Source organism: Canis lupus, chromosome 33 (genome assembly GCF_003254725.2).
Source record: "Canis lupus dingo isolate Sandy chromosome 33, ASM325472v2, whole genome shotgun sequence".
Lineage (NCBI taxonomy): Eukaryota > Metazoa > Chordata > Mammalia > Carnivora > Canidae > Canis > Canis lupus.
In genome coordinates, this window is record NC_064275.1 from 23,071,945 (window position 1) to 23,087,180 (window position 15,236).

General features: G+C 42.2%; 1 protein-coding gene and 1 long non-coding RNA gene across 2 annotated transcripts in view; one reads left to right on the forward strand and one right to left on the reverse strand.

The window, feature by feature from the left end:
• The window catches only part of UPK1B (uroplakin 1B), a 29,669-nt gene that overhangs the window by 13,389 nt on the left and 1,044 nt on the right, over positions 1 to 15,236 (forward strand). The window contains exons 4-7 of the mRNA XM_025476728.3: positions 2,220 to 2,294; positions 3,360 to 3,482; positions 5,647 to 5,826; positions 11,487 to 11,570. Coding sequence (XP_025332513.1) covers positions 2,220 to 2,294; positions 3,360 to 3,482; positions 5,647 to 5,826; positions 11,487 to 11,570 — 462 coding nt within the window. The remainder of the gene's footprint in view (positions 1 to 2,219; positions 2,295 to 3,359; positions 3,483 to 5,646; positions 5,827 to 11,486; positions 11,571 to 15,236) is intronic.
• Positions 66 to 15,056, reverse strand: LOC125754222 (uncharacterized). The gene is made up of 3 exons (XR_007407883.1): positions 14,992 to 15,056; positions 14,733 to 14,808; positions 66 to 386 (listed from the first exon to the last, which is right to left on the reverse strand). It is a non-coding gene; the product is annotated as an uncharacterized LOC125754222 (long non-coding RNA).

Sequence of the window (15,236 nt, forward strand, 5' to 3'; positions counted from 1 at the left end):
GAACAGTGGTTTTTTCCTCACACTGTGATGGAAACCCCCCACCCCCCACCCTGAAATAACTCTCCTACCCAAGTGCTGCAGGACTTGAGTTACATCTTTATAGATCAAGCCCAGCAACTTAAAGTGCTTGTTGGTTTACTTTTCCTGTGATCTAAACTTTGCCCTGACACCCAGGGAATGCAGAACATTTACATTCTCTGATTGCTTTAGCATGAGTTTGTTCTGGGACAAAAGCACCCACTTACTTGTTCAGGTGGGTAAAGAATGCAGGGAAAGGGAGAGGAGGGGCAGGTATCCCCAGAGACAAGTTTTACCTGCATCCTGGTCTCACCTAGGGCAGCCATGTATACCTGACAAAGCCAGGAGGGAACATTCTTCACCGTGTCCTGCAAAGAGAAGGAGCAGGGCAGCTGCCCAGGGGCTGGTGGGGAAAAACCCTGCATCCTCAGCGCCTCCTTTCTGGAGTGTCCTTAAGGGGTTTCCCAGCCCCTTGAAGAGGAGCCATCAAAGCCCTTTTTTTCAGTGTGAAAAAGTTGTCATAAGTGTCATATAGATACTAAAAACCCATGCACTAAGCTTTTTTTTCTATAACATTTCAGCTATCAAAAGATTTGATGTATTTATGTTTAATGTATTTTTATATATTTATGTCTGCTAGAAAGTTCAACAAAATACTTTGTTGAACAAAATCCTTTCAACTTTTTTACAAAGGAATAAAGCTGTGATATTTCTCACACTTTTAGGTAAGAGTGTTGAAAGCAATGTAAAATGTTTCCTTTAAAAAGAGCATAGAAGAGGCAAAAAGAATGACAGGCTACCAAATGGGAAAAATCTATATTTTCAATTTTTTCCCTTTTTAAGAGAAATTCTCATGTTCCCATGGATACAAGTGGATAGATAAAAGGACAAAATCAGGATGGATAATTAGATTTGTCAACTTAAAGAAATGAATATTATGGTGACAGTATAAATAATGTCCTCCTCAAGGAGGAAAATAATCCATTTGTCTGTTCATTTAAATGTGCAAAATATAATCATGAGAGTATTAAAAAAGCTCTTTTTTTCTTTTAAGGATTTTATTTCTAAGTAATTTCTACAGCCAACATGAGCCTCGAACTCACAACCCCAAGATCAAGAGCCACACGCTCTACCGACTGAGTCAGGCAGGTACCCCCAACCAGCAAAGCTCTTAACAAAAAACAAGGCAGCAAGTGTTATGAGGCCTCTGGAGATGCTCCTGCTGCTAACTCCCTAGCCGAAGCCTTTCTCTGAGTAGTAGCTGAGTAGTTAGGGCAGGAGAGGGTCCTGCTCAGGGGGCCATCCCTGCCCTGGAGAGAGAACAGGTTTCCTTGCCCTCCCCCATGGACACTGACTGCAACGCCCCCCTAGAAGAATCCAGGGAACAAAAGTGAACATGCAGGGTCCAGAAAAGCAAAGACAGACCCTCACAAATAGTCCTCATCCCAGATTCAGAGGCAACTTGACGTTCAGATATCTTTCAGTCATAAATAGAAGCAGTATGGTGGGGAGGCACCATGCAAAAGCGTGTGTGCCCATGTGTGAGTGTGGACACACACACACACACACACACACACACACACAGCAGCAGCAGCAACACAGTGAGGTCTGTTCCACTCGCCTGACCCGTACCTGGAAGGCTGGGGCCTGAGAGAAGAGTGCTGGTGAAAGGCAGTGTACCAGGATCCACTCCACTCTAGTGAGACTGGACCCTTATCAGGAGGGACAATGGATATTAAACACGATCTGGTTTATTTTTTTCTGGCCTCTGTAATTCTAAATTTTCAGTAAACTATAAAGAAAATTTCCCTCAGTGAGAAGGAATTTATGGAGCTCTCTATAGTGTCTGATCCACCAAGACTCTCTTGCCAGCCATTGAACAAACACACATACACACATCAGTTCATTCTCTTGATTTGTTTTTCTCATTCAAAACAGAAATGTAGGATACAGGACTGAGAAAGCTCTGTATTCAGTAGTCGTTTGTTCTCTGGGCATAAGGAGGGAATTGGGCTGATTAGCACCTAGCACCAAGTCCTGCTCCAAACAGCTGATCAATGAGTGTTTGTTGAATAATTTCATTAATGACTAGATGGCTATACTTAGATGAATATGCTGAAAGACTATAACAATTATCTTTTTTAAATTCTCTTTTTTGGAGATAAATGTAATTCTTTTTTTCCCATTTGTTTCCCTTCCAGTATTTCATTCTGATGTTTATAGTATATGGCTTTGAAGTGGCGTCTTGTATCACAGCAGCCACACAACGAGACTTTGTGAGTACAATTGCAAAAAGCACAGAGCAAAAATGATCATGTAAGTCATCATTATCATTATAACAACGTAATAGCTGACATGTATTAGGCCCTCAGTCTGTACAGCCACTCTAATATGTGCATTAATATCATATATAACTTTACTTAATCCTCATAATAACTCTATGAAATAGGTATTATCACTATGGTCACTTTACAGGTAAAGAAATGATGCTTAGAAAGGTGAGGTAACTTGTCTGAGGTTACACAGTTGGTAAGTGAAAGAAAAGAGCCCTGAGGGACACCTGGGTGGCTCAGCGGTTGAGCGTCTGCCTCTGGCTCAGGGCATGAGCCTGGGGTCCTGGGATTGAATCCCGCATCGGGCTTCCCACAGGGAGCCTGCTTCTCCCTCTGCCTGTGTCTCTGCCTCTCTCTGTGTCTCTCATGAATAAATAAATAAAATCTCTTAATAAAAGAGAAGAAAGAAAGAAAGAAAGAAAGAAAGAAAGAAAGAAAGAAGAAAAGAAAAGAAAGAAAAGAAAAGAGAGAAAAGAAGAAAAGAAAAGAAAAAAAGAAAAGAAAAGAAAAGAAAAGAAAGAAAGAAAAGAAAAGAAAAGAAAAGAAAAGAAAAGAAAGAAAAGAAAAGAAAAGAAAAGAATGCTGAATCCAGGCAGAGCGACGCTCCGGGCCCAAGCATACACTGCTGTGCTCTTCCCACTGCACTGTGGCCACTGACCCTGCAATAGGATGATGTCATCCACCACATCTAAGACTTCCTCTCAATTCAGCATCCTGCTTTCTCTCCTTTTCTCCATTTCCTAGCCTAAGCCTAAAATGCCTGTCCACCTTGGTCTCACTGGGATTTCTTTGAAGATGATGGGAGGGAGGGCGGAGGTGTCCTTCTTCCTTCATGGGGACTTCAGCCATCCAGAGCACCCTCACACCCACCCCGTCCCTTTTGGTGCCTCTGAGAAGTTTTGCTCCAGGAGACAATGTTCAGTGCCCCTAGCAACAGGCTGAGCAAATCACTTGGCTTCCTTGGGGAGAGTGTGCTAACTCTCCTTTTGTTGTCTCTTCCCACCATAGTTCACACCCAACCTCTTCCTGAAGCAGATGCTGGAGAGGTACCAAAACAGTAGCCCTCCAAACAATGATGACCAATGGAAAAATAATGGAGTCACCAAGACCTGGGACAGACTCATGCTCCAGGTAATGCCTGCAGTCTTGGGGTCATAGCATTCTATACCTAGACCAGTATCCAGAGGGAAGGTATGGTTGGGAGTAAATACAAAGAGTGAGGACCACCACCTCTAGGGTGGTTTCCTTTAAAAAGAGATTGGACTGGGGCACCTGTCTGGGTGGCTCAGTGGGTTAAGCATCTGACTTGTGATTTCAGCTCAGGTCATGATCTCAAGGTCATGAGATCAAGCCTTGTGTCGGGCTAGGCGTGGAGCCTACTTAAGATCCTCTCTCTTCTTCTCCCTCTCCCTTTGCCTCTCTCCTCCTGCTCACATAGGCTCTCTCTAAAAAAAGAAAGAAAGAAAGAAAGAAAGAAAGAAAGAAAGAAAGAAAGAAAGAAAGAAAGAAAGAAAGAAAGAAAGAAAGAAAGAAAAGAAAGGAAAGAAAGAAAAAGAGATTGGACATAGGCCAGTTCATTTATTTATCTTATCTATTCCTCTTGTGTGCACATCACTCAGTGGGACTCCTAAGTCTATATTTTATTTTTGAGTGATGACGTTGATTAACTTCCATTTAGGGATAATGACGTTGTTAAGAAATTTAGATAAATCACACACCCTCCCTCTTGGAACTCAAGCATCACTTACATTGAAAGAAAATGTTTGCTTCCTCCACACCACAGTGAACGCAAATGGCAATTATTGCCTATTTTGCTTATTTAGAACCTATGGGCTAGTCCTGCCAAGGACCATGGGCTATGACTTGACTTGATAGCCCACTTTTGTCTAACTGGCCATTATCCCTTATATGCAAGTGTACCTTAAATGTCATCAAAAATCCAAGTCTTTCAGAATATCCACTACTGCCCCTATACTGCCTTATGTATACAAATTTCTATCCCTCCTAATCTGACCCAACTCTCACACTGACCCCTGCCTCCCCTCCCCCTCCACTGGCTCACAGTACATCATCAGCAAACTCTCTTATAGCCTCTGACCCGTTTTTGATGTCTCCTTACCCTCTATCCTCTGTCACTTCCTTCATTTACCTGAATATTCTCATTCCAATCATTCTTTTTACCCCAGTAGGACCTCCCAATCATTGGTCACTGTTTTACTTTCTATCATTCTTCTGACTATAGGTCACGTACTTTTTCCACTCTGTTAGCAAGTACTAAGCTCTTCAAATGAAAATGCAAATCCCCACACATTTGAAAAACCTCCTTACCAACTTTTAAAACCCCAGTCTGAACTTGACCATTTCCCCCCAAAAGGCTCAGGTCAAATACAGGATAATTATTTTCCTTTGCAAGATATTTTCCATAATCCAGTGGCAAAGTAGGATATGCCTTAAAGCCAGCTGATTTATCATCAAGTTTGTTTGAAAGTAATTTATTCTGAAAGTGGAGAGGGGCCTGTAGTTTTAATTTCTTCCTCTGAAACATTTTAGCAGAATTTCTACAAAGGAAGGAACGTGATATGAAGTATGTTTTATTCCCTAACCTCAACTCTATCCAGAGTGTAAGGATATTAGGTATGTGTTCCTTGATCTTCCTCTCCTATGTAGAGGCATAGCTGTTTGCCACCAGGTTTTGGTTTTTTTTTTTTTCCCAGTGTATTTTCTCCCATTATAAAAGTAATACATGAGTACTCTAGAAAATGTTAAAAGTGCAGAAATGTAAAACAAGAATTACTCATCACTTCTTTGTCACTAAAAATTGTAATTTTCTGATTCTCAGTTTGCTTATGTGTCCTATGAGAATAATCATACCTCCCTCACATTGTTGTATCAAGATATTAGTATTAATAATAATTAAGGGTTTACCATGGGCAGACACGGTACTAGAAAGGTCAGGCACATTAGCTAATTTAATCCTCAGAGGAACTCCGAGGACCACGGACTGCGTGAAGGAAACAAGGCCATGTTTTACAGTGAAGGCAAATGAAGCATAGTAGGGAGTTGAACTCATCAGAGGCTAAAGAGCTCATTAGTGGCTAGTAAAGTAACAAATGTTGGAGCACTTTGTAAGCTCTAAAAGGTTATCAATACTCTCAGCCCTTGTTTGGGGAATTTTAGTAAACGTAAGATAAGGTACACTTTCCATATCTTCTTTCTCCATGAAATCTCAGTTGCTACGTTGATGGCTCTAGCAAGGAGCATGGAAGAGAATTTTGTATCTCTCCTCTGCTGACAGGACCACTGCTGTGGGGTAAACGGTCCATCAGACTGGCAGAAATATACGTCTGCCTTCCGGACTGAGAACAACGATGCCGACTACCCATGGCCTCGTCAGTGCTGTGTGATGAATAATCTTCAAGAACCTCTCAACCTGGAAGCCTGCAAGCTAGGAGTGCCTGGTTACTATCACAAGCAGGTGAGTCCTCTCTGCCCAAGACCTGCCAGCAGGATTTCTGCTCTATATGAGGGAAATACTATAGGCAATCTAGTCTATTATACCTATTAACTATAGGTAGTAGATTCCACATCCTTTTTCCTAAACCTCCGTGTCAACTATTCCCTTCCCTGTGAGTAAAATGTGAATGCTAATCTCAGGCTGATCAAGGAGAATCTACATTTTAATAAAACTAACAGAACATGAGAATTGCAACAGTGAAGTCCGACTTTGTTTAAATGCAAACTATTTGTACAATAGAATTGGCATTTCAAAAACTATTGCCGTTAAACACAGATTTGTTCTATTTTTGCAACATGTAAATCAGAAGAGGTGTATACAAAAACAATGTTTTGCTAGTGCCAAGGCAATGGCGATTGCTGATGGCAAATGCAGTAATTATATAACCACTTTCATTATTCAGTGGCAATATAAGATAGTTTTAATAAAATATTAAGTTGATGATTTGGGTAGAGGCACTTTACATACAGATGGTTTCTGAGAAAGTGTTTCCAGCCTGATGAGAAAGATAGAATGATCATGAAAACTAACATTTATTGAGTACTTACTAAAGCCAGATACTAATCCAAGTGCCATCCATATATTAACTCATTTAATGTTCAAAGGTAGGTGCCAGGATGATTATTTTATGGATGAAGAACTGAGTTATAAGAAGTACCTTGCCCAAGGTCACTCAGCTAGTAAATAGTTGCATCAGGATTCAAATTCAAGCAGTCTGGCTCTGGAGCCCAGATTGTAAGCCAAGAAAAAACTTGGAAATATTCCCAAAAAGCCTGATGAGAATTCTCATATACTTGTAGTCAGCCTCTGAAATGCTTACGCTGCTCTGCAAGTTTCTGCTTTGAGGAAAGCTGGTTGTGTGCCAATTCATTAAATATTGAGAAATGTCAGACTCCTTAGTCTGATAGCACATAGTACACAGTGCACTTTCAGAATGAAAGACACTGAAGAGCTGATCATCGTGCCATATCTGGAAGGGTACCTGGACTCGGATTGGTTGCATTAATCCAGAAGAGGACATGGGAGTGATACAGATTATTTTGCAGAGTCCTTCAGAACAATCCTTATTTAGCTTTTCAGCAACATTGTTTTGGTGTCATTTTAATCAGTTACATTCAAGCTGCTCTAAAAATTAAATTCATTCCTTATAATCACAATATGCAATATAATGACCACTCTCAGGAGTAATAAATGCTTTCAGTATTTCAACCTTGGCACGGGCCCACACAAACGTGTCTTGATTGGATTGGATTGCATATAAACCGTATCATCTCTGTGAAAGGGACAATTTGCTCTCAGATAGTCAGATAGTCAGTGTATCTCCCTAGGACATGCAATGTTCTTTTTCTTTTTTTTTTTTTTTTGAAGATTTTATTCATTTATTCGTGAGAGACACACAGAGAGGCAGAGACAGGGGAAGCAGGCGCCATGCAAGGAGCCCGATATGGGACCGGAGCCCAGGACCCCAGGATCACGCCCTGAGCCAAAAGCAGACACTCAATCACTGAGTGACCCAGGTGTCCCAGACATGTAATGTTCTAGTAGCGAGGGACCTCCACATGAGTTTTGATAACCCTTCCCACCTCCTCCCGTAGGGTTCCTTGGCCTCGCCTATCCTAAACATTTTTACCTCCTCTACCCACCAAATACACCACAACTACAAACTTACCATCATGCAACCCTACTCCCCTGTCAAGTCCTGTGCTTGAAATTCCTCTCTGTCTCCAGCTCCCCATGCTACCATTGTCTCAATCTCTCATTCTTCCCCCTCAACATGATCTCTTATCTACTAGTCCTTTCCACTTCTCCCTCTCCTGGCCCCCAGATTCCCACACACCACTGCTCTTTCTGAGTTCTAGGTCCTGGTAATCCTCCTATAGCAGACCTTTTTCCCCCAAGGAAAATATGCCACCTTCATATACTTTATGGCAGTTGACACCTTGAGCCATTGTGTAAGTATTTGCTCCCAAGTCTATTTTTTCTGAGTCTCCTTGAGGACCATGCATTACTCAATTCTGGATCTTCAGTACTTCACACCTCCTGCCTGGCTCAGAGCAGACACTGAGAAATGTTGGGTGGGTGGGTGGGTGATTGAAGAGGGGAATGACTCTTTCCTATCCATGTTGTAGCTTTTCGAAATCTACGTTGCACAAATGAAGGCTAACAAAATCAGGGATATCATCATAAGTGTGGGGGGAAAAAACTAACCAGAATTTCACATAGCATGTCAGAGGCAGATATTTGTATTCTTACTCATGGTCCATCTGCCGCAGAAATGCTATGTGCAAATTCTGATTATGGTACCTCAAGAACATTATCACAGAACTAAGGAGATCAAGGGATGGACTGTTACAATGATTTTTTAAAAAGCAAATTAATTAATATTAATTAATTAATTAATTAAAAATAAAAAAATAAAAGCATCATGATAAGGAACTAAATTAGAAGAGGTGAAAAAACTGGGGTTTTGTCTGTGATTTCCATGAGAACAATACCCATGTTTGTCTGGTCACCGCTGAGCCCCCAGCCCAGGGTCTGGCACCTGACATAAGTGGGTTCTTATACATATTAAGACAAACAACCACCTCACCTCCCAGGATTGGCAGGAGGATCAGTGAGTGTTGGATAGAGGAGTGTTTGTGAGCTACTGTGTCACAAATGATACTGTTGTAATCATGACTTCATATCCTGCTCCATCCATTCTATCAGTGTTTATTAGGTGCCTACTTTGTACCGAGCACTTGTGCTGGGTTCCAGAGATTCAGCAATGAGCACAATAAGATCCCTGCCCACGACTTGTGCTGTAGCAGAGGAGAGAGAGACCAAACAAGCTACCAAACAAATACATGACAAACTCCAGGTGGTGATAAATGCCACGAGCAAGAAGTAAAGCAGAGAAAGCATACTGGGAAAGACCAGGGGAAAGAGTGGTGTTTTCTATAAGGCTAAGGGAAGGCTTTGTGGGGATAATATTTGCAGAGTTCTGAATTAAGTGAGGAAATGATATGCTCCCTTAAAGATCGGAGAACAGAGTTCTGAGCAAAGGAAGCAGCAAGTGCAAAGGCCCCAAAGGGGAGCGTTCTTAGCTTTTTATAGAACATTAAAGGACGTCAGCATGGCAAGGTCAGAATGAGTGAAGAGTAGATGGGGCACCTGGGTGGCTCGGTCAGTTAAGTGTCTGTGTTCAGCTCAGGTCATGATCTCGGGGTCCTGGGATTGAGCCCGTGTGGGGCTCCCTGCTCAGCGGGGGTCTGCTTCTCCCTCTCCCTCTGCCTCTCTCCCCAGCTTGTGCTCGTGCTCTCTCTCTTTCAAATAAATAATTTTTTAAAAAAAGAAAGAAGACGGCAAGGATACTTTAGATTTTGTAGGGCTTCAATCAGTAGGGAAAGATCACTCTTAGGAAAAACAATGAAAAATATGTATACAAAATTAGGTACAGGGCCTTGAAATGGGCTTGTGAGTAAGCAGCCCTGAAGCTTAAGCTCATTAGCTTCATAGGGAAGCAGCCTTTGGTAGAGGAAGCGGGGGTCAGAGAGGGAGGCAGAGCCGCATCTGAGAGGGCCCCGTAGGCCAGCGTGAGAACTCAGAATTTCATTGTAAGAGTGGCAGAAAGCCATTTCTTTTGAGCAGGGATTTGAAGTGATCCAATTTATGTTTGACAAGCATCCCTCTGACACTGTATAAATAAATAGGATGCCAACAGTGGACTCAGGACCCAAGGAGACCAGGTAAGAGGCTGTTGTAGTAATCCTGGAAGGAGACCACAGTGGACCAAGGTGAGCAGGAAGTAATAAGTGTTTGGATTTAATATATATTATTATATTTATTATTAATATTATTATTTATATATATTTCAAGATTTATTTATTTATATATATATTTTTTAAGATTTATTTGTTTATTCATGAGAGACACAGAGAGAGGCAGAGACACAGGCAGAGGGAGAAGCAGACTCCCTGTGGGGAACCCGATATGGGACTCGATCCCAGGACCCCAAGATCATGACCTGAGCTGAAGGCAGATGCTCAGCCAAGAAGCCACCCAGGCACCCCTGGATTTGAGATATTTTAAAGTAGATCCAAAAGGTTTTGCCTAAGTATTTGGTGTTGGATAAGAGAAGAACAGTTAAAGATAATTTGAAAATTTCTTACTTGAGCACGTAGATGAATGGAGATGCCTATAACATAGACAGAGGAGAGTACATGAGGGAGAAATAAAGGCTTAGCAAAGGCAGGGTTTGTAAGTGGGTTAACAAGGGCCTGAGCTGGGTCAGAAAAGATGGAACCCTAAGTGGTCACCTGCAGCCACTGGGCAGGCCTAACCGTCCAGGTCAGCCTTTTAAGGACATTTCCCTCTGGACCTCAGTGGTCCACAGAACCACCGGCTGCTGCATTTCCTAGACTTCTCCCAGGCTTCAGCTCAGGTCACTCAGAGGGCAGCTCTAACCCCACGTGCGTGTGTTTCTCCAGCACTCTGCATGGCGACTGGAACAGAGTGTGCCACATATAAAAACTCACAGGATTATGGCATGCATGAATGAATAATTTGATTAATAAAAAAATGAATCAGGGATGCCTGTGTGGCTCAGTGGTTGAGCCTCTGCCTTGGATTCAGGTCATGATCCCGGGGTCCTGGGATCAAGTCCCACAGCAGGCTCCTTGTGGGGAGCCTGCTTCTCCCTCTGCCTGTGTCCCTGTGTCTCTCATGAATAAATAAAAAATCTTTTAAAAAAATAAAATAAGGGATCCCTGGGTGGCGCAGCGGTTTGGCGCCTGCCTTTGGCCCAGGGCGCGATCCTGGAGACCCGGGATCGAATCCCACATCAGGCTCCCGGTGCATGGAGCCTGCTTCTCCCTCTGCCTGTGTCTCTGCCTCTCTCTCTCTCTCTCTGTGACTATCATAAAAAAAAAAAAAATATACAGGAGAAGTATATTTAAAAAATAAATAAATAAAATAAAAATAAAATAAAAAATGAATCACTTGCATGCACACTGTGGCTTCTCAAGATCTCACTAGAATCCAGTAAAGATATGTTGAAATATGATAGCAAATGAGAATTTAGGACGTGTGAAACAGGGCTTCCTTTAGTGGTTAAAAAAACAAACCCTCTGAGATTCATGGACCAGAAGCACTTTTCCTTAAGAACGGACAAATAAAAAAGTAAATCTGCCCTTAAAAAAAACAAAAAACAAAAAACAAAAAACAAAACAAACAAACAAAAAAAAACACCAAAAAAAATCTTTAGGGAGAGAAAAATACTCAGATTTTATTAGGAATACTTTATATTGTACTTTATACTACAATTTAAAAAAAAGAATACTTTTTTTTTTTGCCCACCTATTCAATATGAAAAAATGTTAGCCTAAAATAGCAGCACCTTTGTTAGACTGAGTGATAAAGACACAAAATACTGTGATACAGAGTAGTTGTTGGACAGCATTATTTCTAGTCTCTCAGCAAAGCCCCGTTAGCGTGTGGCAGTCCACAGGGATGTGGAAATAGTATGTGAAACTGGACTTTGGAACAGTATCGATCCAGATAGAAATGTGCTTTCTACCCATCTCTTAACATCTTTTTCTCTGGTTCCTCTCACCCCCGTGTGGGATCACCGACTCCCCCAGGGCTGCTATGAACTGATCTCTGGACCTATGAACCGACACGCCTGGGGGGTCGCCTGGTTTGGATTTGCCATTCTCTGCTGGACTGTGAGTATCTCCCTGCACATGAAAAGGAGAGAGCTGGTTAGCTCGCCCCTGGTTAGCCCAACCACACTAGACAGTCTGGAAACAAAACCTCAGACCTGAGGGCTTAGTCAGGAAGCTGCTGGCACCGACCAAGGACGCTGGATCCCACTGGCAGGTGGAGCATTTGTATCCGCTGGAGGGGAAGGGGTGCAGATCCACTCCTCGATGGGGGAGCACTTGCTGCTGTTCCAGCTCTCCAGATCTCATTAATTCCTCAATTCATTATGGTTAGATACCAAGGATATCTAAGTGGTTAGATACCACTTCCTGAGGAAGCTTGGAGCAAAGAAAACATGCCTGGATGGGCCCCAACCTCTGAGATTCTGATTCAATGGATCCAGGGGCAGGACCTAGGCATTTAAAAAAAAAAACTTTTTTTCCCTTATGATTCTAAATTTGCTGTCAGGATTAAAAGCAATTACATTCGGGAAGCAGTTCTAAACTTTTGGTTTAAGAACCCCTTTATACTCTCAAGAATTATTGAGGACTCCAACAAGCTTTTATTTATTTATGGGGGCTATATCTATTTGTATTTACCCTATTGGAAATTAACCCAGAATTTTAAAAAATACTAATTCATTTAAAATAACGATAATAAACTAATTACATGTTACCATTAACAATATATTTGTGTAGAAAAAAGTGACTATTTTCTAAAACATTTTGAAAAAAAAAGTGAGAAAAGTAGCATTGTTTTACGTTTTTAAGGGTATCTTCTGATTTTAATAGATGTATCTGATTTTAATAGAAGACAGCTGGTCCTCATATTTGCTTCTTCACTTAATCTGTTGTAGTACGTTGCTTAGGTTGAAGGATTTGAAAAAATCCATCCCCACACTGATAGGTAGTTGGAAGAAAACCAGGAATGTTTGGATAGCCTTATCTAAAGATAATTGTGATCATTCTCCTTTGGCACTATACAAAACTTGACAACTAGTAGTTTCTTAAAATGTGGAATCTAAAACTATGACAACAAGCTTTTCAGAATCTATTCTATTAAAATATATTCACCTTGGCTTGTCTTGCAGTTTGCATAAATCTTTTTACCCATTCATGATTCTATAACATCATGCATTGGTCATTTGGGAAAATATTGGTTCACTGTGTTATGTGATCTTCCAAATGTGGACTGAATTCTTTACGCCCTACCAGGAAATCACATCTGTTGCTATTGCCACATTGGAAAGGACCTCAATCACGGGGATGCTCTCAGCCCATCATGGCAGAAACACACGTTGCCTGATTTTTGCCTGTGCGCCCAAATTTATCACTGGCAACAGATATTGTCAGTTGTTTTCCTCGAAGTGACATGCTCGCTTTGTAAATTTTTGAGAAAATGCCAGCCAGACACCCAATCTGAATAACCATAGCGTATCTGTTAGTCTTTTTTTTTTTCAAGTAAAAATCGTTTTTTTTTAAGATTTTATTTATTTATTCAAAAATCGTGTTTCATGATAAAATGGCTAGTTCACTACACAACTTAAACAGTCATACAACTGCCTCTCCTTAAGCCAACCATCAGATTTCAGTATGCAACTGCTTTACGCATATTTTCTGTTGCAAGAATATGAAAAAGATGTATATTCAGGGGCACCTGGGTGGCACAGTGGGTTAGGTGTTTGACTCCTGATTGCGGCTCAGGTCATGATTTTAGGGTCATGAGATCGAGTTCCATGCTGGGCTCCCCCTGCCCTCTCCCCTGCAACCTCCCCCTTTACCCCCCTGCTCTGCTGGGGGGAGTCTGCTTGATATTCTCTCTGTCTTTCCGTCTGCACCCCCTACCCCGCATGCACATGAGCGTACGCTCTCTGTCTCTAATAATCTCTTTTTAAAATATTTTATTTATTTATTTGAGAGAAAGAATGACAGAGAGACAGCATGTGCACGAGCTGGGGAGAGGAGCAGAGGGAGAGGGAGAAGCTGTCTTCCCACTGAGCAAGGAGCCCAACATGGGGCTGGAACCCAGGACCTCAGGATCATGACCTGAGCCAAAGGCAGACACTTAACTGACTGAGCCACCCAGGTGCCCCAATAAATAAATCTTTTTTTAAAAACCGTGTATAGGGGCAGCCCCGGTGGTGCAGTGGTTTAGCGCTGCCTGCAGCCCAGGGTGTGATTCTGGGGACCCGGGATCGAGTCCCACGTCGGGCTCCTGCATGGTGCCTGCTTCTCCCTCTGCCTGTGTGTGTGTGTATCTCTCTGTCTCTATGAATAAATAAATAAAATCTTTAAAAAAAATAAAAATAAAAATAATAAAAACCATGTATATTCAAAGGTAAACATTTAATAAAATGGGTAATTCTTACTGCTTCATCAAAAACAACCCCAAAATTCTAAAACTCTAAATCTTTTAACCTACTCTTTTTTTTTTGGACTGCAAGTACATAGCAGTGAGTACACTAACTACTAACACAGTTTAGTGCCTCTGCCTTGAATCCTGCCAAGACGCCAGCTGTTTTACCTTCCACTGTCTTTGCACCATCAGCACAAATGTGGAAAACAGTAAAAAGGGCAAATAGAGTCTCAATATTATTATGCAAATGGTCTTAACATCGTGGACACCTGCAAGGGTCCCTTAGGTGTATGCCCACGACACTTTAGGGAATGCTGGGTTTGGGGTGAGAAGCTGAGTGAGGCAGGAAGGAAGGGAAAATGAACTCCCTTGAGAGGTCTTCTGCGGTCCCTCACCTGCCCTCAGGAACTCCCACAACACCCTGCACACACCTGTCCTGTCACTGTCGCTCCACCACTGGGAGCCAGCTGCCCTCTGTACCCCTGGGGCCCTAGCAGAACACCTAGCAAGTGTCTGACAGTTTGTCAAATGAATGGAAAATGGTAACAGTGAAGTTTCTATTAGTGCCATGCTGGCAGGAACTGTGGGATAATGTTGAAAGGCCCCTATGGATCTTAGAACTCCAGACCAGTGGAAACCCTGGACATTTCCACAAGCATCAAACAGACTCTGAATTTAGCAAGTCTCTCTGAAATTCCAAAGAGGGAAGCAAAAGGAACTCCATGTATTGAAGACCTGCTCTGGGCAAGGCAACGTATCCAATCCTTTTAGCATGAAATCCCCACAACAGTTGGGTAGGCAGCCAGTCTCCGTGGATACAAGCTCCTTACCTTCTCTGTGCCTTGGTGTGTTCATAGGGTTCAGGAAGCATTCAGGGTTGTTATATGGGTAGCCCCAGAACAGTGCCTGTTGTATAGAAAATTGTCAAAAAACACCAGACGTTAGTGGTAATGGTATTTCTTTCTCATTCCAGCATCTAACTCTGGGGTAGGTGAAGAATAATACCATCATGACTCTCCAGATGCAGGGAGCGGGTGGCAGAGGTGCCACAGAACCCAGATACTCTAACCCCTTGCCTGAGTCAAATACCTTGAGTTCCATGGCATTCTTCAGGAGCTGCTCTTCTAGGTCATGAGCATTTTGGGGAAAAGAGGGAGTCCTGTGGGAGGAGAGGTTCGGCACTAGAAAGCAAGAAACCTGTACCTCCAAGTGGCCCATACAAGAATTAGGAACACCCTGGAAGGTCATTAGCCCTGATGGGAAGAAGAAAGAACTTCCCCATGGGGCTGGCTTAGCGCAGACTGGGAGGCGCAACTCCAGCAGCCAGGTAATTA